This window comes from Erythrolamprus reginae, chromosome 5 (assembly GCF_031021105.1).
Source record: "Erythrolamprus reginae isolate rEryReg1 chromosome 5, rEryReg1.hap1, whole genome shotgun sequence".
Lineage (NCBI taxonomy): Eukaryota > Metazoa > Chordata > Lepidosauria > Squamata > Dipsadidae > Erythrolamprus > Erythrolamprus reginae.
Window position 1 is genome coordinate 67,331,984 of NC_091954.1, and position 25,821 is coordinate 67,357,804.

Genomic DNA, 25,821 nt, shown 5'->3' on the forward strand with positions numbered 1-25,821 from the left:
GCGAAATTGGAAAAACAGATAAACGGGATGAATAATAGAGAATTAATTTTTAGGAAGTGGAATAGGAGAGATATAGGTAAATTAATAGGCCCAATGAAAGGGACTATGGAAATTTGGAAAAAATGGCAAGGGAAAATAGGATTATATAAATCTAAACTGTCATCGCTTTATGTAATAAATAGAGAAAACGAAATTAACTTAAATAGGGTTATAGGAGAGTTGAAGGGAAGAGGGATAACTAAGATAGAACAGTTATACGAGAAGGATGGCAGGCCAAGTAGAAATCGTATAGAATGGTGGTTAGGTAAGGGAAGGTGGCTACAAATAAATGCAATATGTAAATATCTAAATGAAAGGGAGAATAAAGAAGTATTATGGCGGGAGGAGACAGGGTTAGAGAAAATAATAAGAGAAAAAAGTGAGGGGATAAAGGCGCAAGCAACTAATATATACAAACTGCTAGTGCAGTCAGATGGGGACACGATTGATGGATTGACTAAATGGTGGCAAAATGAGATATTAGTAGAGGTACAAGAAATGGAAAATATAGTAGAAGATATAAGGAAAATTAAAAATACAAGAATTAGGGAAATGAGAAGGAAAATATTACATAAGTGGTATTTTACTCCCGTTCAATTTGCACATTTTCAGCAGAATGTCAGGGGGAATTGTTGGCATGGTTGTCAAGATAAAGGAGTGTTTATGCATATGTTTTGGGAATGCCCGATAGTGCAGGAATTTTGGCGAAAAGTGAAAGAGGATATCAATGGAATGTTAAATATACAATGGACAATCACTAAGGAAATGGCAGTACTAGTAAAAAGCAATGCGATGGGAGAATTTAGAGAAATAAAAAAAGCAGCAATAGAAAGTGCTCAGGCAGTAATAGTTTTGGGTTGGAAGGATGCGACAAAATGGACAATGCAAAATTGGTATAGGTACATGGTGGATCATATTCAATTTGAAATTATGGAAAAAAGGATAAATTTGGATAATGAAACTGATTTGGGACGGCTGATGGGACGGTGGGACAAGGTAAGACGATATATGACGAGCAGAATCCGAGACCAAGCTACAAGAAATAAACTAGAATCACTCTATAATATGTAGACAGATATATTGCTCTTGGGTTAAGTGGATTAAAAAAGAAATACAGTGATCCCCCGTTTATTGCGTCCCCAACCATTGCGAACAGGGTACTTCGCTATTTTTCAACCCGGAAGTCAAAAATACCATCTACGCATGCGTGCCGGGCACGCATGCGTAGATGGCAGCGGCTTCCCTGGGTCTTCCCCCTCTTGCTGGCGTCAGCGAGGAGTTTCCCCACCGCCCACGCAAACTCCTCGCTGCCGCCCGCCCTTCGCCCGCCCACGCCGTTCATTCTCGCCGCTTTTGAGCTGAGTCCGGGAGCGAATTCGCTTCCGGACTCAGCTCAAAACCGCCGATAGCAAGCGGCAAGGAACGGCTTGTCTCGGCGCTTTCGAGCTGTCAGCTCGAAAGCGCCGAGACAAGCCGTTCCTTGCCGCTTGGTATCGCCGGTTTTGAGCTGAGTCCGGAAGCGAATTCGCTTCCGGACTCAGCTCAAAACCGCCGATAGCAAGCGGCAAGGAACGGCTTGTCTCGGCGCTTTCGAGCTGAGTCCGGTCAGCTCGAAAGCGCCGAGACAAGCCGTTCCTTGCCGCTTGCTATCGGCGCTTTTGAGCTGAGTCCGGAAGCGAATTCGCTTCCGGACTCAGCTCAAAAGCGCCGAGAGCCAGCGCCCCCCGGACCCCCAACCCGGGTTTGGGGGGCTGCTAGGAAGCCCTCCATGCCGGCGGCAAATAGCCGCCCCGCCCCCAATCTTCGGCTCCTCGCTAGCACTGTGGGAGTAAAAACACCGTCTGCACATGCGCAGACGGTGTTTTTACTTCCGCATCGCTACTTCGCGAAAACCCGCTCGTTGCGGGGGCTCCTGGAACGGAACCCTCGCAACGAGCGGGGGATCACTGTACCCCCAATTTGGTGGTGGTGAATGTGTGTATGTCGGGGTGGTGGGCACAATTCACAATTCACTACGCACTGTTTTATGTTGTGTGATTTTAAATTGTTAAAAATAAAATAAAAAGTTAAAAAAAAAAAAGAGGATAAATCAGCATCTAAAAAACAATAACTTATTGGACCCAAATCAGCATGGCTTTACTGAAGGCAAATCGTGTCAGACTAATCTCATTGAGTTCTTTGACTATGTCACAAAGGTGTTGGATCAAGGTGGTGCCGTGGATATTGCCTATCTGGACTTCAGCAAAGCCTTTGATACGGTTCCACATAAAGAGCTGATAGATAAATTAGTGAAGATTGGACTTAATCCCTGGATAGTTCAGTGGATTTCAAGCTGGCTGAAGCATAGACATCAGAGAGTTATTGTTAATGGCGAGTATTCTGAGCAGAGACAGGTTACAAGCGGTGTGCCACAAGGGTTTGTTCTGGGTCCTATTCTTTTTAATATGTTTGTGAGTGACATAGGGGAAGGTTTGGTAGGGAAGGTTTGCCTATTTGCCGATGACTCTAAAGTGTGCAATAGGGTTGATATTCCTGGAGGGGTCTGTAATATGGTAAATGATTTAGCGTTACTAGATAAATGGTCAAAGCAATGGAAACTGCAGTTTAATATTTCCAAATGTAAAATAATGCACTTGGGGAAAAGGAATCCTAAATCTGAGTATTGCATTGGCAGTTCTGTGTTAGCAAAAACTTCAGAAGAGAAGGATTTAGGGGTAGTGATTTCTGACAGTCTCAAAATGGGTGAGCAGTGTGGTCGGGCGGTAGGAAAGGCAAGTAGGATGCTTGGCTGCATAGCTAGAGGTATAACAAGCAGGAAGAGGGAGATTGTGATCCCCTTATATAGAGCGCTGGTGAGACCACATTTGGAGTACTGTGTTCAGTTCTGGAGACCTCACCTACAAAAAGATATTGACAAAATTGAACGGGTCCAAAGATGGGCTACAAGAATGGTGGAAGGTCTGAAGTATAAAACGTATCAGGAAAGACTTAATGAACTCAATCTGTATAGTCTGGAAGACAGAAGGAAAAGGGGGGACATGATCGAAACATTTAAATATGTTAAAGGGTTAAATAGGGTTCAGGAGGGAAGTGTTTTTAACAGGAAAGTGAACACAAGAACAAGGGGACACAATCTGAAGTTAGTTGGGGGAAAGATCAAAGGCAACATGAGAAAGTATTATTTTACTGAAAGAGTAGTAGATCCTTGGAACAAACTTCCAGCAGACGTGGTTGGTAAATCCACAGTAACCGAATGTAAACATGCCTGGGATAAACATATATCCATTGTAAGATAAAATACAGGAAATAGTAAAAGGGCAGACTAGATGGATCATGGGGTCTTTTTCTGCCGTCAGTCTTCTATGTTTCTATGTTTCTTAGCACTGTTTATTTTCAACTTCTGATTATACTTTTATGAATCCCCAAATCTTCATATTTAAATATCCTTGCCATTGGTTTGAATAGGGAAATATCAAAGTCTCCAAACTTTTTAAAGCACTAGATTATTATTATTAGCATATGGCATTGTCGTCGCCAGGAAATCTCAATGATATTGCTGAGTAGTAGTTTGCCTTGCAAAAGTACCAACCCTGTTATAGGAGATGCTTGAACATTTCCCATTGACTGTATGACTGTAACTTGTTGCTTATATCCTAAGATTTTTATTAATATTGCTTCTTCATTGCTTATTTGACCCCTATGACAATCATTAAGTGTTGTACCACATGATTCTTGACAAATGTATATTCTACTTTATGTACGCTGAGAGCATATGCACCAAGACAAATTCCTTGTGTGTCCAATCACACTTGGCCAATAAAAGGTGTGCCACAGGAGGCTTTGTGCCAGAGAGAAAGATGAGTGGCTTTTCCTGCAATGTTACCCAAGGTTCCCTCCCTGCCTGGAACTGCCCCACAAATGCAAACAGGAAGATTCAGAGCCATCAGGAATCTGGCTATCTGCATAGAGCAGTGTTTCCCAACCTTGGCAACTTGAAGATATTTGGACTTCAACTCCCAGAATTCCCCAGCCAGCGAATGCTGGCTGGGGAATTCTGGGAGTTGAAGTCCAAATATCTTCAAGTTGCCAAGGTTGGGAAACACTGGCATAGAGCACCAGCCTGTCTCAGTGGTACCTATCCATCTACTTGCATAGAACATGCTTTCATACTGTGAGATGAAAGAAGCTGAGGTAAAGCTGACAGGAAACCACAATGATAAACTCTCTTTCCACGCAGCACTTGGAGCTGAGACCATTTCCAGCATCATTAAGCCACCGAGCCATTGCGCCTCCAATGACCAGATGAATGAGAAAGATGGATATTTTGAAATATGGATCTCTTTCAAAAGTGCCTGCAGGAAAGAATATATAACTGATAAAATTGCCTAGTTAATGCTGATTACCTGAAATCTTAAGATGTGCATGGAAATGTTTGTGAGTCAGCAAAGGTTCTGGTAATTCTCCCAGAAACATCTTCAACAAAGTGGCCACATCATTGGAATGAAATTCGCCTGAATCCAGGTCAATTTCTGTCCCACTATTCAAAACTTCTTTCAAGTTCTGTTGCCTAGTACTGTTTCCAGGCACTCGGAACAAGCCTTCTGTCCGCAAATCTGCACCGTGATAAAAGAGGTATTAAACATATGCAAGACCATTACTAGAGATTTGGCTAAAAATCAAGAAAGAACACTATATAAAAATCCCAAAATGGCTATTGACCATCGAAGCAATAATATACCTGAAGCTATTAGACCAAAAAAAGATGGTAACATATAATCAAATAATGGACGAACAAGACAACCTTAAATCAAAACAAGAACTTAAATCAATAGGAATAGAATTAGATTGGTGGCACTACTTACAAATTCAATCAAGATACAAAAAAGATATAACACAATTTGGATTCCAAAAAGAACAAGGACTGGATAAAATATTACTGGGACCAGAAGAAAAAAAAGATATCTAAAATATATATTTTTTTTGTTATAATATAAATTGGAAGAAGAAATGATCAAGGGGATTATGATACCCTGAGCTCAAAATTTAGGAATATGGAATTAATTTGGCAGAATGGAATACAGTTTGGGAATTAAATTACAAATTAACCATGGCAATGACATATAAAGAAAATATGTATAAGATGTGTTATCGATGTCACCTATCTCCAGCATAATTGGCAAAAATGTTCCCGGGTGTGTCAGCAAAATGCTGGAAATGCAATTATGAATAAGAGTCATATAACCTTTGGTGGACATGCCCAAAAGTAAAAGCATATTGGTTTACTCCCTCCAACTTGTTATTAGCCAACACAGAATCATAGTTTTATTCATTTATCCTTTATATGCTTTTGTCATATGTTATTTATATACATCTTTGTGGCTGAGCTGAGAGATTCCCATGTTTTATCACAGAATAGCCTTTTAAATTTATTTTCAGATTGTGTTCCGATTGTTAATTTACCAGAACAAAAGAAACATAAAATAGGAACTATTTTCAGAAAAAGAGAAGAAAATGTTCAGATCTAGAAGCATATGTAGAAAGTTTTTATAAATCAAATTTTTGCCTCAGATTATTCCATAATTGCTAACTTAAGAAATATAGAAAGACCTCCAAAATTACTTACTCTTATGTAAATACTCAATGAGTTGAGATATTTGAGCAATGCCTTCTTCAGTCAATGGTGCTCCAAATACCACCCCTTTCTCTATAAATTCAAAAAAGCAAAAAAAAAAAGATGTGATCAAAGAGAATATTCATTGTTTTATTAAAACTCAGATTGCTTTATTCACTATTGCAAAATGTCAGAAATAAAACTTGGGCATAAGATAGATAAAAAGTATTTATTTTGTGACACAGTTTCCAACCTGATGACTTTTGCACTAATAATAAGAGTAAGGTTTATTTTTATTTTTTTTAAATTGGATACTGTTCATTCAGTATCCAATTTATATCTATTTAGTTTTTATTGTTTTTTAATTTAAATATATTTGTATTAGTTAAAAGCAAGAAAACAACATGGCTGCAATAAACCAAAAAGGAAAGAAAGAGAAGAAAAAGTACAAAAACATACAAAAATTCACTTGGTTAAAAATAGGAGAGAAAGCTCCCTTTCTCTCTTGACTACCAAGTTCTCATTTATATCTTTTGTTTCCTTTTTCAAAGACTATTTCATGCAGTTATTCATATCATTTAGCATTGTTACACTCTCATTTTTGATATATTATAGATCTATCACATTAATAATACATTATTGTTCTTCAGTAAAATATACTATAATTAATTAACACATTTACTACCTTTCACCTTTGTGTACTAAATGTTTTCATCTACAGTAGTCCCTCACCTATCGCTGGTGTTACGTTCCAGACCCGGCCGCGATAGGTGAAATCCGCGATGGGGAATTTATCGACTGATAGTACTTATTTAAGTATTTATATTGTCATTGTTTGGTAAGTTTTCATTGTTTTAAGTGTTTATAAACCCTTCCCACACAGTATTTATTTTAGATACAGTATTTAAATACAGTATTTACAATTTTAGATATATTTTTTTGGAAAAACCTGCCGATCGAGTTCGGCGGGCTGTTTAAATCTGCCGATCGACTTCCTCAGAAACCCGCGAACCAGCGAAGATCTGCGAATGATTTTTCTCATTAATATTTCTTGAAAACCCGCAATGAAGTGAAGCCGCAGTAGGTGAAGCGCGGTATAGCGAGGGACTACTGTATACCAATTTTCCTGTTCCTATGTATTCTCCTTAAGGTCACTTCTATGCAGTATAGTTGGTTCAATTTTTCTTCTTTTTGTCTATCCAAATATACCATTTATCCCATACTTTGTAGTAAGTTTCTTCTTTCTCTTTAATTCTCATGGTTAACCTGTTCATTTCCGCCACTTCCAGTATTTTATTTATAATCTGTGTGTTGGTGGGGGAGGTTTCTTTCTTCCAAGATTGAGCAAAACAGATTCTTGCAGCTGTTATTATGTGAATAAACAGGTATCGCATATCTTTGTGTATTTTTTCGTCTATTATGCCTAATAGAAATATCTCTGATCTTAATTCTAGATTAATGTGATTCCTTCAGCCATTTTTGGATTTTCTTCCAGTAGGTCCTGGCCTCCTGTTGTTATTGTTTTTCAAATGCTTCACATTTTGTATCCATACTAGTCCCAGTAGTAACATCTGTTCCTGTTAATAAGATATATTCCAGTCTACCATTTTGTATCATGAAAATAAATCTGTACTGCCATCTTCCAATCAACAATAACTTCTGATGACTTCAAAGACATGTTCAATTTCCTTAGCATCAATAGGGAATGGTTGCCACTACACTTTTCTGGGATGTTTTTCAACTTCACAGCCATTTTTGACCTTTCTGATTATCTAACCCTGCTTTACTTACTTAGCTTGGATTCTAGACAAGGTTGAGCAGGTGCTGCCACCTGCTGCTGAAATAATAATAATAATAATAATAATAATAATAATAATAATAATAATAATAATAATTTATTAGATTTGTATGCTGCCCTTCTCCGAAGACTCGGGGCGGCTCACAACATAACATCAATAGAAACATAGAAGTCTGACGGCAGAAAAAGACCTCCTGGTCCATCTAGTCTGCCCTTATACTATTTTCTGTATTTTATCTTAGGATGGATATATCCCAGGCATGTTTAAATTCAGTTACTGTGGATTTATCTACCACGTCTGCTGGAAGTTTGTTCCAAGGATCTACTACTCTTTCAGTAAAATAATATTTTCTCATGTTGCTTTTGATCTTTCCCCCAACTAACTTCAGATTGTGTCCCCTTGTTCTTGTGTTCACTTTCCTATAAAAAACACTTCCCTCCTGGACCTTATTTAACCCTTTAATATATTTAAATGTTTCGATCATGTCCCCCCTTTTCCTTCTGTCCTCCAGACTATACAGATTGAGTTCATTAAGTCTTTCCTGATACGTTTTATGCTTAAGACCTTCCACCATTCTTTTAGCCTGTCTTTGGACCCGTTCAATTTTGTCAATATCTTTTTGTAGGTGAGGTCTCCAGAACTGAACACAGTATTCCAAATGTGGTCTCACCAGCATTCTATATAGCGGGATCAATACAATATAAATACAAATCTAATGTTAAAAAATTAAAAAAACTAATTTATTTATTTATTGGATTTGTATGCCGTCCCTCTCCAGAGACTCGGGGCGGCTAACAGCGACAATAAAACAGTGTACAATAGTAATTTGGTATTGATGATTAAAAATCAATTAATATAAAAACCAAACATACATACATACATACCATGCGTAGAATTGTAAAGGCCTAGGGGGAAAGAGGATCTCAATTCCCCCATGCCTGGCAGCAGAGGTGGGTTTTAAGTTGTTTACGAAAGGCAAGGAGGGTGGGGGCAGTTCTAATCTCTGGGGGGAGTTGGTTCCAGAGGGCCAGGGCCGCCACAGAGAAGGCTCTTCCCCTGGGTCCCACCAGGCGACATTGCTTAGTTGACGGGACCCAGAGAAGATCCACTCTGTGGGACCTAACTGGTCGCTGGGATTCGTGCAGCAGAAGGCGGTCCCTGAGGTAATCAGGGTTATAAAAAACTTACATACTACACAATCATACACAAACCGACTGAACATAAACATAATAAAGGTCAGTGAAAAAAAGGAGGGGGGGAGATTAATCCCCCCCCACCTGGCGGCAAAGGTGAGTCTACAACATTTTACAGAAGGCGAGGAGGGTAAGGGTAGTTCGAATCTCCGGGGAAAGTTGATGCCAGAGGGCCAGGCCTAAATGACATACACATGTACATATTCCAGTTGAGTTCAACTCCTGATAAAAATGCTTCTTGAAATAAAACATAACAACTACAAGCTCTTTAATCAGAAAACTTCCTCTTTCAATCACTTCTGGTGAATTAGTCCTGTATTTTTATTTTTATACTTTGTTTTATGTTTGGTATGAATGTGCTATTTGGTTTTTAAAAAAAATAATGATAGGGTTTTATATGTTTTTTAATATTAGATTTGTTCCACTGCTATATTGTTTTTATTACTCTTGTGAACCGCCCCGAGTCTTCGGAGAGGGGCGTCATACAAATCTAATAAATAAATAAATAAAAATAAATAAATAAATAAATACTTCCTCTTTCAATCACTTCTGGTGAATCAGTCCTGTATACTAATAAAGCACTTTATGACTTGGTGTCTGTCAAAATCAGTACTCTGAATTAGACCTGAAAACTTATCAATAACCAGAGGTGGGTAAAAAAACCACAGGCATAATATAATACTGGTAACTACCAGTAATTAGGCCACTGCATATTCTATCATTTATTGGATGGTCTTTAATAGCATTTCCAAATAAAGTAGTTTAGTCCAAGAAATTTATAAAACTAAATTAAGATTTTTCTAGTTAGTATTTGTAGGCATATTGTGACTACTCAAAAATCACTTAAGCAATCTAAAATGTCAGTTCTTAAATGTGACTGTTATATTATATGAGAGAACAGAATGGAACTTTAATTATACTGCAAGAGGAGATTGCTGCGTATTGGAAAGAAGTCTAATTAGATTACAATGATTCCATAAACATAATACAGGATAACAATTCAGAACTTGTTTTCTGGATTGACAGAAACATTTCTCTAAGACACAATACCAAAAAGAAGATATAATAAACAGTACAAGAAGTTAATAATTAGTGGTATCCAAAGATATAAAATGCTACTTTGTCTGAGATCTCCTGTTCTAGGAATATAAAAAACAGGATGGCTTTTTTTTCCTAGAAGCATCTTCAATATTGACCATTTTTCCCCAATTGTGCCATTTGATATTAAAAAGAAATATTACCATTATTTAATTTCCATCGCAAAAACTAAGGATAAATTAAGAATAGATATCTTTGTAACACTGCTTTCCTAATTTTTTATTTGGAAGTTTATTAAGTTTTGAATTTTGATGTAACAGAAGAGCCAGTTTTAGGTCAGAGTAGCAGCCATATGAATATTTGGGGAGACACTATTTCATCAATTTCTTTGACTGTGGTGGCCCAAGAGGTTAGGATGCCGTGCTGATGACTGGTGTTTGAGACTCAGCTGCTGTTCTGGTTTCTGGTAGAAATTTAGCAATTACAAATAACTCTTATTAAATGCATTATTTCATGAATAAAGAAACTCCATTTTATTCTCTGCTCTTCCGGAATTCAAAGACATTTCATACAGGCACTTATCTCTTGGTCCGTTATCTTCCTTAATTGCATTTCTCACATTCCTTCTCCTTCTCCACTTAACAAGATTTATTTTCCTAACAGCATGATTTCTAAAACAGCAGTCCTGACTGTTAATCAGCACAGAATACTTTTGCTTACTTGAGAGCGGCACGGAAAAACCTCCATATTTCTCTTCGGCAACGTTGAAACTCCACCCTTCTTTGCCACTGACCCCCTGACGTGCCAAATACATCACTACATTATTTAACCCATTCCTCCCCTTAATATCTTCTTCCAGACACCTGTTCTCTATGTTTTTGGGGCCTTCTGAATTTAGGATTTACCCAGCAAGCGTCTGACTCTTCCTCACTAGATCCTTGACTCATAGCCCCATCCTGTGGCTGGCCTCCCACCTGTTCTACTACCTGTAACCCCGGGCCCACTACTAATTCATAAACACTATCTGTATCAGAGTCCTCAATTCCTTCATCATCCTCCAACTGACCAGGAGTATGTACAACAGTTGCTGCCACAGGACAGGGCGAGCTCCCGTCACACGTTTCAGCTCCTGCTAACTGAGCAGTTTGAAAACAAGTAACCACAAGTAGATAAATTAGTACCACATTGGTGGGTAATTTAATAGGGATGTGAAAGGAGTCCCCAATTGAGCATCCCTTAGGCAACTGTGATGTCACCATTCAATCCTTTCAGTCTGGAAGCACTTCAGCACTCCTCATACAACTCTAGTAATAGTATCCATTTCTTTGGAAACATTTCCAACTAGCCATAATATCATATCATCATTGAAAGCCAATCAAAAGCACTAGCAAACACATCATGCTTACCTTTTCGTTTAAGAGACATCAAGGAACGGAAAAACCCAGAGGAAATGCTAGGCCCACCAGGCAACAGGGGCTCTTCCTCACCCATCAGTTGAGCAAGCTCTGCTCCAGGCAAGTCAATCAATCGGGTAATGTTGCTGACCACAAGTTCTGTGAATGCATCAGGCTTCTCATGTCTCAGCTTCTCTACAAAGAAGTCTGGATTAAAGATGATTTGATGCCGCTGAAGGGAAGACTCATTGCAGATAACAAAGCTGCAAATAGCATCACTGTGGAAGACAGTCAAACATTACTTTATGAGAGACATGCATGTACAATATAGCAATAAACTTTAAATGGGTTACAGTTGAAATTGTATCTTTCAATATAATCTGCACATCTTTTAAGGATACCATTCCACCCATTTCTGCAATATGCAACATATCAGAATACTAATCATGCTGACCTGCATAAGACAAAAACTACAGTGATTTGCATGTTATACTACCCCAAAGAAATATGCATTCTCTGTTCAAGCTAAACAACGAACTGTGCAATTGATCAATCTTGGACAATTATAGGTTATATAAGTTAACAGACATAGAGAAAATTAAATCTAAGATTTATTTCTTTAAAAAAGCATTCATTCAGCTTTTAACAAAAAAAATACTTTATGATGTAAGCACAGAAACATTTTTAACAAGAATAATGTTCTAAAACAACAGAAACACTTGGAAACTATTCAGAACCGATTTAGTGTGGAAGTTACATTCAAAATACATTATATCATTTTATTTATTTATTTGATTTGTATTCCACCCCTCTCTGAAGACTCGGAGCGGCTCACAACAACAAAAAGGTACAAATCCAACGATTAAAAGATAATTTAAAACCCTTAATATAAAAACAGTCATACATCTCAGAAAAACCATACATAAAACTGAAATGGCCCATAATTGAGGAATCAATTTCCCCATGCCTGGCAGCAGAGGTGGGTTTTAAGGAGTTTGCAAAAGGCAAGGAGGGTGGGGGCAATCCTAATCTCCGGGGGGAGTTGATTCCAGAGGGTCGGGGCCACCACAGAGAAGGCTCTTCCCCCAGGTCCCGCCAGACGATATTGTTTCGTCGATGGGACCCGGAGAAGGCCAACTCTGTGGGACGTAACCGGTCGCTGGGATTTGTGCGGCAGAATCATTCTGTGGATATCAAATGATGTTTTCTGTTTTTACTGAGTGTAATGTTTTTGGGAAGCATGTAGTAGAAATATAATTCATTTTTTTCTTACAGGAAAATTATGTATAATTCGTTAGATTATATGCTGTATAAAAATTAAAGAGTTTCTGAAATATACAATGCATAAAGTAAAAAATCATCAACTGAATCTACCCCCTTTTTTTAGAATTCCAACATTCCAACATTGTGGAATATTTGTATCAAAATTATTCAGAACTACCCTAGATAGACAATATTTGCCACTGTGGAAAATCGCAATGGATTTCCTTTTGCAGTCCAAGCCTGGAATTGAAGTGGCTAATTAAATCTAAAATCATCCAAATAGTGAAGTTGTCAAAATCACTCCAAAAACAGTAAGCCACAGTCCTCTTCATCCCTCAACTAGTAAGCTGCCAAGAATAATCTAATTCTAGCGCTGCTGCAGAAGAAACCCTGCCGTTTGATATGTTTAACAAGCTGAAAACAAAATGGAGCCCTTCAGTTCGAGCAGCTGGGGATGAAGGTTGATTGACCTCATCCTTTTCTCCACTGCACTGTTCTAACATGTGCTAGCCAGGCAGAACAATGTAAATACGACTTATAACCTAATCATAGACCCAACATGTCCTTCTAAGGAAGACCAATGTAATCTTAAGGTCTTGCCCCAATAAAACTGCTAAGTCTGCATAACCTATTCAAACTTTCATTCCCCATGTTCTAGAATTTAAAGAAACCCTAACCAATTTTCATGGCTAGCATATGCCCGCCTGTTTGAGGGCTTTCAATTCTTAATTTCCAGGAAATCTTAAAGCAACCATTTCTGAAATAAAAGACAAAATCTCTTACACAAGTGCTGAAAGTTTCTGGCGCGGCATTGGGAAGCAGAGACGTGATGAGAAGAACTCTTTCCTTGTTTTCAGAAATAGAACTGCCTGCTCCAATGCAGCCTATGCAAATTCCATACACAATAAACAAGACAAAGGCTCATTTGTTGGCCCTCTTCTAACAAATAATCAACTTTCAATAGCCACAGATCTCAGATCAACCAACTTTATGGAATACTAGAGAGTAGACCACATCCTTGAAGAACTTACCATTTCAATTGTCCAATTTATTTGGGAGAGTCTAGATTCTAGTATCAAAGCTTAACCCATGATTTATTAATGCTTAACCCAAGATTTCTATATATTTCTATATACTGTATTTCATAATCTTATAAGAGGTTTTCCTGTAAAAATATTTCCTTATTGTTTCTAATTTTTCTTGATGTATAAAAATGAGCTGTAAATTTTCACCTCTTTATGTCTTCAGCTTAATTAATCTTCATATTATGTTTTGTTGATTACAGTAGTCCCTCACCTATCGCTGGTGTTACGTTCCAGACCCGGCCGCGATAGGTGAAATCCGCGATGGGGAATTTATCGACTGATAGTACTTATTTAAGTATTTATATTGTAATTGTTTGGTAAGTTTTCATTGTTTTAAGTGTTTATAAACCCTTCCCACACAGTATTTATTTTAGATACAGTATTTAAATACAGTATTTACAATTTTAGATTTTTTTATTTTTTTTAAACCTGCCGATCGAGTTCGGCGGGCTGTTTAAATCTGCCGATCGACTTCCTCAAAAACCCGCGATGAAGTGAAGCCGCAGTAGGTGAAGCGTGGTATAGCGAGGGACTACTGTACATCAATCGCGTATAATAAACTGATTTGTGGTCCATTGCTGTCCGGCTTTTATAATCTCATGCTTGTTTTATGGTGAACAATTTCACAATATACAGCCCCTAACTCTCTACTAAATTCCATGCTAAACATTACTTGGCTTTGTAATTTTGAAAGGTCATTTTATCAGCAACACTCCCTCGCACAAAAATATGCTTGGTTATTACTAACACTAATGAAAGTCAGAACTTTTTTCCAACAATTCAGTCACAACTATCTAAAAGTAAGGAAGAATGTGAACTGCCCATTCCCATTTGCATACTAAAAAGAAAGAAATGGAAAGCGGAAGAAAGATAAAGTTATATTGGTATTTGCTTTTGTAGACATGCTGGACTAAAGAATTAGCAAGCTAAGGATTTGCTCCTCATCAAGAAGAGGATGGCTCTCAAATAAAATCCTCAAGGATACAGGATCCTATCAGATAAAGGAAACAATTTAACAAAAAAACAGATTAGATTGGCTTCATAACTAGATATCTTAATACCTTACAATTTATAATTTTATAGAAATTAAACATAATTTAATTTTGTAGAACTGTTTAAAACGTATCTAGCATTCTTCTGAAAGAATACAAAACGTGTTTTAAAAAGTAGCCCACAAACACCTGAAATGTTCTATATAGGGCTGGTTTAACTGTCTAGACCCAGAACCTGGGAGAAAATCTAGATTTTGAATGGCTTATGAAGGGTTGGGCCATTTTGATCTGTGGTCGTGAACTTTGACAGAGAAGATACAATTCCCAAATCCCAGAAGGAGACCTTTCCTAATAGAAGAGACCTGGAATACACCAACCCTGCCAGTTCTGAGTAGAAATGATCGGGTCCAGATGGTCCTGCAAATATTGTGATCCAATACCATGTAAGGCCTTATAGATGACAGCCAGCACCTTGAAATGCAGAAAAAACCCTACTGAGAGTGAAGTTTGCAAAGATTTTATATGTATGTATAAAAAACATCCAAAAATATCTGTAACTGCTCTATTTTAGACCAGCTAAAGTTTCCAAATGCTCTAAGAGCAATTCTAGACTATGGGAATAAATGTTGTTATGTTTAAATAACAACAAATAAATGTTCTGGGCAATTTATATATATATTTAATCTTGCATTTTATATTTAAAATTTTATATCATGTAGAATCCTTATTTTGTGACACAAACAAATAAAAACAAACAATAAGGTGATAATAAACTCAAGACGATCATAAAAATATGTCTTTAAAAATGGCTATGGTGCTAGCAAACTTTTATGCCATGGTTAATGAGACAACTAAATATAGCCAACTCGTGTTTTTATTTTTTGTTTTAATCGTTTTGAGGGGTTCTCAAGCTACACAAATAAAACTTACCTAAATGTTTCTTACAACAGCATTATTTTGACTATTTTGACTTTTTAAGTACCATTAATACCTTCATACTTGCATTTTGTACTTGCTCTGCTAGAGAACAGTAATCCTACCTGACCTACCCCACCAACAGCCATGGTGGCAAAGTACCGGTATTTAGAATGCAGTATTACAAGCTAATTCTGCAACTGCCACAATCCAATTCTCACCAGCTCAGGGCTAATTCAGCCTTCCATCCTTCCAAGTTCAGTTAAATGAGGATTCAGATGGTTGAGGGCAATATGCCGACTCTGTAAACTGCTTAAAAAGGGCTGTAAAGCACTATAAAGTGGCATATAAGTCTAAGTGCTATTGATATTGTTATCTTGAACCCCTCAGAATCTTTCTCTCCAAATTCCCAATCTAGTGATCACCCAAAATTATCTCAATTTCCTCTTCAGGTACCAAAATGTTTTTCTCCTTTTCTGTCCTATTCATAAATGATTATTATACTCAAGCACCACATTGGCTGAGGTTAAAGACTATGTAGCATACTTTAAGGATATATTGGGAAAAGATGATCAAGACAATAGAAGAAAATACTTCCACCTTCTTCCCTGCCTTCTTTGATTCAGCACATTTGTCTCTCAAAAAATGGATCTACTCTCGGGGAAGCAGCATAGTTACAAAACAAAACTATATACGGTAAGTAATAATTCAACTGCCACACAGGAAGTTGTTTTGTTTTTAAAAATGCATTGGCAAATCATTTAAACACGTTTCCTTGAGAAAAACTAGCTAACATTGCACATCTTATCAATCCATCAAATTATGATTTATCCATTTATCTCTGTTCTGAACTTCTATGCCACAAGTAAAGGCAAACTAACACATCATCTGGGTTCATACTGTACAATAGAGTCGCTTGCACTGTGGTGGATTGTGCAACAGCTGCTACAGTCCAGTTTATTGAGGAGAATGAAGCCATACAGTACTCTAATGAAAGGGGGGGTGGTAACTGTTGAACATACTGAAAGTAACCACAAAAGGGTGGGCTGATGCAACACTGAGCCATAAACAACTCATATGCATTTTAGCCTAGAGGTTTACTAGTACCAGGACAGACATTGACTAGCAGTTCCCTGATTTTACTCTTGTAAGCTGCCCTGATTCTGCAAGGCCGTCCTATAAATCTAATTAATTAATTAATTTTTAACTTTATCTAAAGACTCAGGGGATCACATAGTGCTTCTTGAGCACAACTCATATACACTGCTCAAAAAAGTAAAGGGAACACTTAAACAACGCAATATAACTCCAAGTAAATCAAACTTCTGTGAAATCAAACTGTCCACTTAGGAAGCAACAGATTGACAACCAATTCCACATGCTGTTATGTACATTGAACTTTGTATAGAACAAAGTATTCAGTGAGAATATTTCATTCATTCAGATCTAGGATCTGTTATTTGAGTGCCTCCCCTTTCTTTGAGCAGTACAGTATAGTTTATTTACTGAAATATATGTCTATGGAGATTCTCAGTCATCCAGTTCATGGTTGTCCCAAAGGTGCTTTTTGAAGAGGCAACTGGACTTTCTGGCTTTTCTTTGAAGTCGTTTCGTTTCTCATCCAAGAAGCTTCAAAGATTTCCACGAAAAACCAGAAAGTCCAGTTACCTCTTCAAAAAGCACCTTTGCAATTACTGAAATATGACTTATGGCAGCGACGAAGTGGAGAATGCACTGCCGCTTTAATTCACGGCTCAAACAACCACGCAGGCCAGGTGTATTCGTCCATTAGGAACCCAACTCTCGGCATCTTTTCCAGGCTGCCCTACGGTGCTCCTACATCAAATACTACCGAACAGCTTTCTCCTCAATCTTCAGCGCCCCCAAGCCCTTTCCCGGAGGACGGCTTATCTGCGATGGCCGCTCTCTTGTCGTTACCTATAGGTTTGCCCGGCTGCACCTTTCCTCCGAGACGATTCCGTCGCCATTTCATATCTGCCGCTTTGCTGCCCCATAGGCCGTTCAGTCGCAAGAGCCAATAGGCTGTTTCCGGAGCAGCTTGCCCGCCCCCCACCTTTTCCTCGTGCACCCATTGGTCTGTTCGAACGTGGTAACCGCTTAACGATTTGTCGCGGGCTAATAGGAGAACCGATAAGGCGAGGCAAGGAACTGTATTGCGCTAAGTTTCCTGGGATTTGTAGTTTTGAGCCGACGTTTGTGTGATCAAATAAATAAATAAAAATACCGAGATTGAATCGTTGGAGGTGACTGTTGCGTTTTTTAACTGCTGTGGACATCTGTGATGACAGGACCCACGTGGAAGTTTTATATACTGAATTTAGGTCACTAGAAATATACTGCTCAAAAAATAAAGGGGACACTCAAATAACACATCCTAGATCTGAATGAATTAAATATTCTCATTGAATACTTCGTTCTATACAAAGCTGAATGTGCACAACAGCATGTGAAATTGAGTGTCAATCAGTGTTGCTTCCTAAGTGGACAGTTTGACTTCACAGAAGTTTGATTTACTTGGAGTTACATTGTGTTGTTTAAGTGTTCCCTTTATTTCTTTTTGAGCAGTGTATTTTTGGACATTCTGTCCCATCCTAATGTTTCTATCTTACTAAAATCATGTATATAAATTATATCTTTGTATACTACCAATTCGCACTTGACTGACTGACTGAATAATAAAATAAAATAAAATAAATCCTACCTCCAAAGTTAGGGAATAGGAATTGTATTGCCTACAAATCATTACAAAAGTTATGGCGCAATGTCCAGTTGGAATTAGGGTTGCCCCATCCCTTTTAACGTTTCAAAAGTTACTTAAGACAAATAAATTAGCTTGATTGATTTGTTGGGCTTTTGTTATTTTACTTGCATAATTTTGTCTGTATGATTAATATATATTTTACTGTATGAAATTATTGATTTCTTAACTTTCTATGAACCATAAATTTTACTATTCACCTGCAATGAGCCTTTATTGATTAGACAATGGAAACAAAGAACTCATGCAAAGCAATTGACAATTTTATATGGAATGGAAACAAAATAAGAACAAAAATCAACTGCCTGGTTAGTTAATTCAGTGCTTTAAATTTAAAACAGCACAGATCACATTTCAATCTGCAGAATGCAGTACATAAAGAATGAAAGACCTGAAAGTAGAACCAGCTGAAAGTTTAAAAACAAAGTAAACAATGTGGCAGAACAATTACGCAGTTTAGATAACTTTTTAATATACCATATTGAACATTATTTTGATAAGAGTACAGTGTGGCAAAAATGACATTCTGGATAAATAAACTAAAAACTAGAAGTATGGCCTCACACATGAGTTTTATAGTATGGCATTTTAATAATTAGAAATGTAAACTTTATAAAGATTTTAAAGGAACAAGAAAAATTGGAAGATGAAAATGTAAATGTAGAAAAATTAAATATGTAGAGTTTAGCCTTTTTCTTTGTCAAATGCATTGATTGATTGATTGATTGATTGATTGATTGATTGATTGATTGGATTTGTATGCCACCCCTCTCCGAGGACTTGGGGCAGCTCACAACATATCAAAGAGAACATGACAATATATCTAGATCCAATTAATATAATTAAAAAAGCTAAAAAGTTCTAATATTATTAAAAAATTATAAATGTATTTATTATTTGGTTGCTTTATAAAAGTATAGTTAGTATATAATATTGAAGAGCATATTTTGTTCAGGCAATTATAAACTGAAAATGTATTCAATAAAATGTTTTTTTAATGGAATTACAAACTGTTGAACCCCAATAATGTAACATTTCAGGATTAGCTGTTTTGTAGGAATCTGGGCAACAAACAAAACAAAATCATCAGCTCTATATAGTAAAAGAAAAAAAACTATATATTCTAGATTTTTCCACCAATGCATCAAACATACCTACATAAAGCACTACTTTTCAGAATAAAGGTGAACATGTTTTGCATTGATTTGCCTAGATTGTCATCAGTAGCTTCGCTTTTGATAGTTTTGGGTACTCCATAAACTGAAGCTTTGTTTCAGTACCATGTTTGCCTTTTATTTATTTATTCTGTCCAATACACAATGAGGGTTTTAGTGGGTATATATATCTATATACACATAGTAAAATACATGATGAAGGTTATAGAGGAGATACTCATAGTAAAATATATCTAAGAAAGAATAGAAAAGAAGATATAGTAATAGAACATATCAATGAAAGAATAGAAGAAGAGATATAGGAATAGAAGAAAGGTATAGGAGATATAGGAGAGCAATAGGACAGGGGACGGAAGGCACTCTAGTGCACTTGTACTCACCCCTTACTGACCTCTTAGGAATCTGGATAGGTCAACCGTAGATAATCTAAGGGTAAATTGTTGGGGGTTTGGGGATGACACTATGGAGTCCGGTAATGAGTTCCACGCTTCAACAACTTGGTTACTGAAGTCATATTTTTTACAGTCAAGTTTGGAGCGGTTAATATTAAGTTTAAATCTGTTGTGTGCTCTTGTGTTGTTGTGGTTGAAGCTGAAGTAGTTTTACAAAATTATTTCTAGACCATTTTTCACATCTTAAAACATTTCACATTATTTAAAAATAATAATGGGATTTTTATTTTATTAATTAGGAATTTCTCATAACCTTTAATTTTTCAGAGAAAAAAATTAAAATATTTCCACAAAAAAAAATAGAGCTTGTTTCTAGGCTTTTAGTGAGGCCAGAAGTAAATCTCATTGAGAAATAAATTTTAAACTAGGCAGCAATTTAACACCATGTTCACATTATTTTATTTTGCATCTTTAAAAAAAAACCTACTTAAGAAAACCATTGAGCATTCCATTTGTAAATCATTTTTAACTGACAGTACAAGAAATCATTTTGAGAAATCAAACTTCCCTGGGCATGTCTGCCTGCTTAGCAGATGGTAATTTCATGCTGATAATTGTTTTTGAGTTTTTGGTATGCTAATTAATGACTTTCATTTCTTTCTGGCTTTTGGGGGAAGGGGTATTTTAAATTTGCCAGAATAGATTTGTTAAATTCCTGTATCTCAATGTTTCAGATACCTTTTTTTTTTCTGCTGCAAAAATTAACATTGGAGTTAGGTAACTAACAGTTTCATATGCCAGATTCAAATTTATCAAATAATTTCCTCTATAGGAAAATGGAAACTTCTAGGCTCTATTCCAGCAAGATTTTGCTTTAAACAAAATTGGAAGCAGTTTGTTTGGAGTATAGTCAGATTCAATTAGAAAAATAAAAAGCTCAATTGCTTCCAAGCTTAATTAAGAAAAACACAAGCAGATGGATAAACCTGCAGATTTTACTCCTAGGGAGGAAACAAAGTGCTTCCGCCCAAAACTTCTGATAATTCAACATTGCAAAATATATACCTTTGCATTCTAACTTTTGTTTCCTTGAAAACAATTGAGGAGGATTTAAAGACATAATCTACACAGAATTTGCATAAGCTGAACACTTTATTATGGTAACTTCTCAGAATAGCAAGACACACTATATTTCAGCCAGCACCTTAATAGAAACATAGAAGTCTGACGGCAGAAAAAGACCTCATGGTCCATCTAGTCTGCCCTTATACTATTTCCTGTATTTTATCTTACAATGGAGATATGTTTATCCCAGGCATGTTTAAATTCGGTTACTGTGGATTTACCAACCACGTCTGCTGGAAGTTTGTTCCAAGGATCTACTACTCTTTCAGTAAAATAATATTTTCTCATGTTGCCTTTGATCTTTCCCCTAACTAACTTCAGATTATGTCCCCTTGTTCTTGTGTTCACTTTCCTATTAAAAACACTTCCCTCCTGAACCCTATTTAATCCTTTAACATATTTAAATGTTTCGATCATGTCCCCCCTTTTCCTTCTGTCCTCCAGACTATACAGATTGAGTTCATTAAGTCTTTCCTGATACATTTTATACTTAAGACCTTCCACCATTCTTGTAGCCCGTCTTTGAACCCGTTCAATTTTGTCAGTATCTTTTTGTAGGTGAGGTCTCCAGAACTGAACACAGTACTCCAAATGTGGTCTCACCAGTGCTCTATATAAGGGGATCACAATCTCCCTCTTCCTGCTTGTTATACCTCTAGCTATGCAGCCAAGCATCCTACTTGCCTTTCCTACCGCCCGACCACACTGCTCACCCATTTTTAGACTGTCATAAATCACTACCCCTAAATCCTAAATCCTAATATTTCGACTTTTGCCAAATTTCTTTGTTCCATAAATCGGGATAATTTAGTCAAAAGTCTAAAGAATGTAAATTTTAGAAGTTGTGAATGGCTTAGAGTTCCATTCCTATTTTTGTTTGGATGATGGCGTGAAAAACAGCAATGATACTCCTCAGCAATCCATTATTCATTCTGTATCAGTCCAAAAATCTGTAATTCCCGAATGTCAAAATATTGTATTTTTTAAAAAAATTAGTTAAATCTCTTAAAAAATCTTTTCAATGTTTGTGATCTCAGTAGAAAGACATTTCTTCTATATATATAGATCTTAGTATCAAGGAATTAGAAGAACAGAAAAAAATAATTTCCAGTCATTATGTCCTTGTTACTTTACTTTCTCTGATAACAGGCGACTTCTTTGCTATTTCACCTTTCAATGGCCCTCTCACTGTGAAATCAGTGCCAACTAACTCAATCTGAAAATAACAAGTGCACAGCTGCCATGCAAGCTGTTATTCAGTTTTATATGAAGCCTTTTAACTAAAGGGATGTACTCCAACAAAGAATATCCTCTCAAAGAAGGTGAGGTCCCCATAGCAAGCGGAGTGAATCAGAAGCAGCTTTTCAAATAATTCCAAATGGTTGAAATCTTTCTGTGTGGAGGTATCTTTTAACCTCTTTATTGTTCCTACAAACTGCAGTGCTATTGTGAATCTGCCACTTTTATACAGTACAGTGTTCTCTCGATTTTTGCGGGTTCGAACTTCGTGAAAAGTCTATACCACGGATTTTCAAAAATATTAATAAAACAATACTTAGCGGTTTTCCCTATACCACGGTTTTTCCCACCCGATGACATCATATGTCATCGCCAAACTTTCATCTGCTTTTAATAAATATTTTCTTTAATAAACTTTAAGAAGTAAATATGGTGAGTAATAATCTAAATGGTTTCTAAGGGAATGGAAAATTGCAATTTAGGGGTTTAAAGTGTTAAGGGAAGATTTGTGATACTGTTCATAGCCAAAAATAGTGTATTTACTTCCGCATCTCTATTTTGCGGAAATTCAACTTTCGCGGGCGGTCTCGGAACGCATCCCCCGCGAAAAGCGAGGGAACACTGTACTAGCTGAATACCCGTCCTCTGCTACAAACTCTGCTTGATTAATGGGACATTTACAGCTTGAAAATTAATGAGTAGTTACAATCAGCCTCTCCTCTCCCCTTCTCACCTTCAGGCTTGCCCCACAGAAGCCTCTCCTATGCTATCCCCTTCTCTCCAGAGTTATTTTCAGGTTGGGAGGGGGAGTAGAATGTTTAACTAATTAGCATCAAAGCATGTTAATAATATAAGAAATACTAATGCTCTGATTGTTGTTTCAAAAAATCCTTTCTTAGCACGCACCTAGAAGTCATGAGGAACATACTTGCCAAATTTCAAGTTTGTAGGCTTTATGGTTCTGGAGATTTTGTGATTCTGCGTTAGCGTTTTTCACTTTTATATAGAGAGATCATCGTTCCTCTGTAGTTCAACACAGAGGAAACATATACTGCTCAAAAAAAAATAAAGGGAACACTTAAACAACACAATATAACTCCAAGTAAATCAAACTTCTGTGGAATCAAACACTTAGGAAGAAACACTGATTGACAATCAATTTCACATGCTGTTGTGCACATTCAACTTTGTACAGAACAAAGTATTCAATGAGAATATTTCATTCATTCAGATCTAGGTTGTGTTATTTGAGTGTTCCCTTTATTTTTTTGAGCAGTGTATATAGACAATACAGATACGTATATCTTGCTCTGTGGCTAACAGCTATGGATGAAAGGGTTAAATTCCTCTCCTTAATACCGTAGCCCCTAAGAAGAGGTAACCAGAAAAAACAGCTCATGCATCTTCTTTAATAGTATCCAAAACATTGCTCCGCATACTTTGAAAATATCATCCTGTATCCAAGATATGTTTTTCTCAGCAGAAATACAGTTCTACATTTAATGTAGCAATGTAACAGCCTCTGGTTAGGAGAATTTCTAGGCTCCGATTCTCATCTATTGCAATCATGCAACCAAGATATGCTGTGGTCCATGTTTTTTCTATTCTAGGTCTTGTGTCTACAAGAAGGCATCTTAGATCAGTGAAATAGCTGGAAAAGTGTTTAAATCTGCCAGAGAACAGCTTCAGAGTCATCCTCAATGCCTTAAAATGGAAAATCAATTTCACATTTCCTTTTTTTCTTCAATAGAGTAGAACAAAATTATTGCCACCGATCATTGTTTTCATGTTTAGGAGGCAGATTTTTTTTTATTCTTGCATGGAACAAATCAGAAATTGTGTGCAAAACCTAAATCACACGTTTGGTTGTAGAAGTTAGCTTTTCCACATGACAGTACTTGTTTTCCTCTCTGGGGCTATGATCAGAGTGTTCCAATTAGTTTGTTTGTTTGTTTATTTAATTTTTATGCCGCCCTTCTTCTTAGACTCAGGGCGGCTTACAACATGTTAGCAATAGCACTTTTTTACAGAGCCAGCCTATTGCCCCCACAATCTGGGTCCTCATTTTACCCACCTTGGAAGGATGGAAGGCTGAGTCAACCTTGAGCCGGTGATGAGTTTTGAACCGCTGACCTACAGATCTACAGTCAGCTTCAGTGGCCTGCAGTACAGCACTCTACCTGCTACGCCACCCCGGCTCCTACTAGTTTGATAGTAGCAATAAAAGTACCATTTTATTCAGAAGCTAAGATCACATTTAGGTAAGTTCTCCTTGGAAATAATTCTTCTATTTTTATTACTGTTACCCCTGTGGTTGTCTACCACCAAATAAATCAAGACTTCTTGGACAATTTGTAGTAATTACCAAATAAAAATAGCAAGTCGTTTCAAACAGGGATGGAAAATAGACAGAAAAGCAATTTTCACAGGACCTGTGCCTGTATTATGCTGAGGAAACAATTTATTATACTGTATTATGTATTGCTCAACTGTTCAATTAGGAAGCAATAATCAGTCTCTTACCCAAAGTTTTAGATTTTCTCACACTGCTCATAGCTGTGGAAGAAACTAAAATAACAACTGACAAGAAAATCCTTATTACAAGGATCCATAAATAACAAGAGGGAGGATGTTTACTATTTTTTCTGCTGAAAACAAAAGGTATAGCCAATACTCAGGAATAATGAGCACATTTTTTAGAAATAATTCAGTGAACGAAATAGCAGCAACCACAGTCTAATGACCAAAAGGGACTGTTTTCCAGATCAATTCTGTGTGTTGTTTTCTCCTTCAGGAATGGGTCTGCTTTTTGAAGAGTCTCTTGCCTGCTTGGGCCCCACGCTGAGCCCCCTTCATCAGGTTTGTGTACTGTCCTTGAAGTTTGGCCTTTTTCCTACCAGAGAGAATAGACGATAATCAGTACTGAGGCTAATCAATATTGCCTACATTTGAGCAGGTGACTGTTTAAGGGAGTAAAAAAGGAATTTATATACAGTGATACCTCGTCTTACAAACGCCTCATCATACAAACTTTTCGAGATACAAACCCGGGGCTTAAGATTTTTTTGCCTTTTCTTACAAACTATTTTCACCTTACAAACCCACCGCCACCGCTGGGATGCCTCGCCTCCGGACTTCCATTGCCAGCGAAGCACCCGTTTTTGCACTGCTGGGATTTCCCTGAGGCTCCACTCGCTGGGAAACTCCACCTCTGGAGTTCCGTGTTTTTGTGATGCTGCAAGGGAATCCCAGCAGGGGAATCCCAGCAGCGCAAAAACGGGCACTTTGCTGGCAACGGAAGTCCAGACGTGGGGTTTCCCAGCGAGGGGAGCCTCAGTGAAATCTCAGCATCGCAAAAACACAGAGGTCCGGAGGTAGAGTTTTGAGGACTTCGGTGTTTTTGCGATGCTGAGATTTCACTGATGCTCCCTTCGCTGGGAAACCCCACCTCCGGACTTCCGTTGCCAGCGAAGCACTCGTTTTTGTGATGCTGAGATTCCCTTGCTTGGATTCCCCTGCAGCATCGCAAAAACACAGAAGTCCGGAGGTGTGGTTTCCCATGGAGGGGAGCCTCAGGGGAATCCCAGCAGCAAAAAATGGGCGCTTCAGCTGGCAAAAGGGGTGAATTTTGGGCTTGCACACATTAATCGCTTTTCCATTGATTCCTATGAGAAACATTGTTTCATCTTACAAACTTTTCACCTTAAGAACCTTGTCCTGGAACCAATTAAGTTTGTAAGACAAGGTATCACTGTATTTGTAGATAAAATATATGGATTATA

General features: G+C 37.3%; 2 protein-coding genes across 3 annotated transcripts in view; both read right to left on the reverse strand.

Annotated features, from left to right (window-relative positions):
• ARHGAP19 (Rho GTPase activating protein 19) overlaps nt 1-17,348 on the reverse strand; it is a 39,438-nt gene extending 22,090 nt beyond the window's left edge. For both annotated transcript variants that reach the window (XR_011559292.1, XM_070754022.1), the window contains exons 1-4: nt 17,268-17,348; nt 11,087-11,352; nt 5,663-5,743; nt 4,443-4,652 (exon numbers count right to left, since the gene is read on the reverse strand). Coding sequence is in view for 1 of the 2 variants with exons in the window: in XM_070754022.1 (XP_070610123.1) it covers nt 4,443-4,652; nt 5,663-5,743; nt 11,087-11,352; nt 17,268-17,344 (634 nt within the window). In the remaining variant the exon portion in view is untranslated. The remainder of the gene's footprint in view (nt 1-4,442; nt 4,653-5,662; nt 5,744-11,086; nt 11,353-17,267) is intronic.
• A 7,111-nt stretch (nt 17,349-24,459) lies between these two features.
• RRP12 (ribosomal RNA processing 12 homolog) overlaps nt 24,460-25,821 on the reverse strand; it is a 48,044-nt gene continuing 46,682 nt past the window's right edge. The window contains exon 34 of the mRNA XM_070752902.1: nt 24,460-24,932. Coding sequence (XP_070609003.1) covers nt 24,830-24,932 — 103 coding nt within the window. The 3' untranslated portion in view covers nt 24,460-24,829. The remainder of the gene's footprint in view (nt 24,933-25,821) is intronic.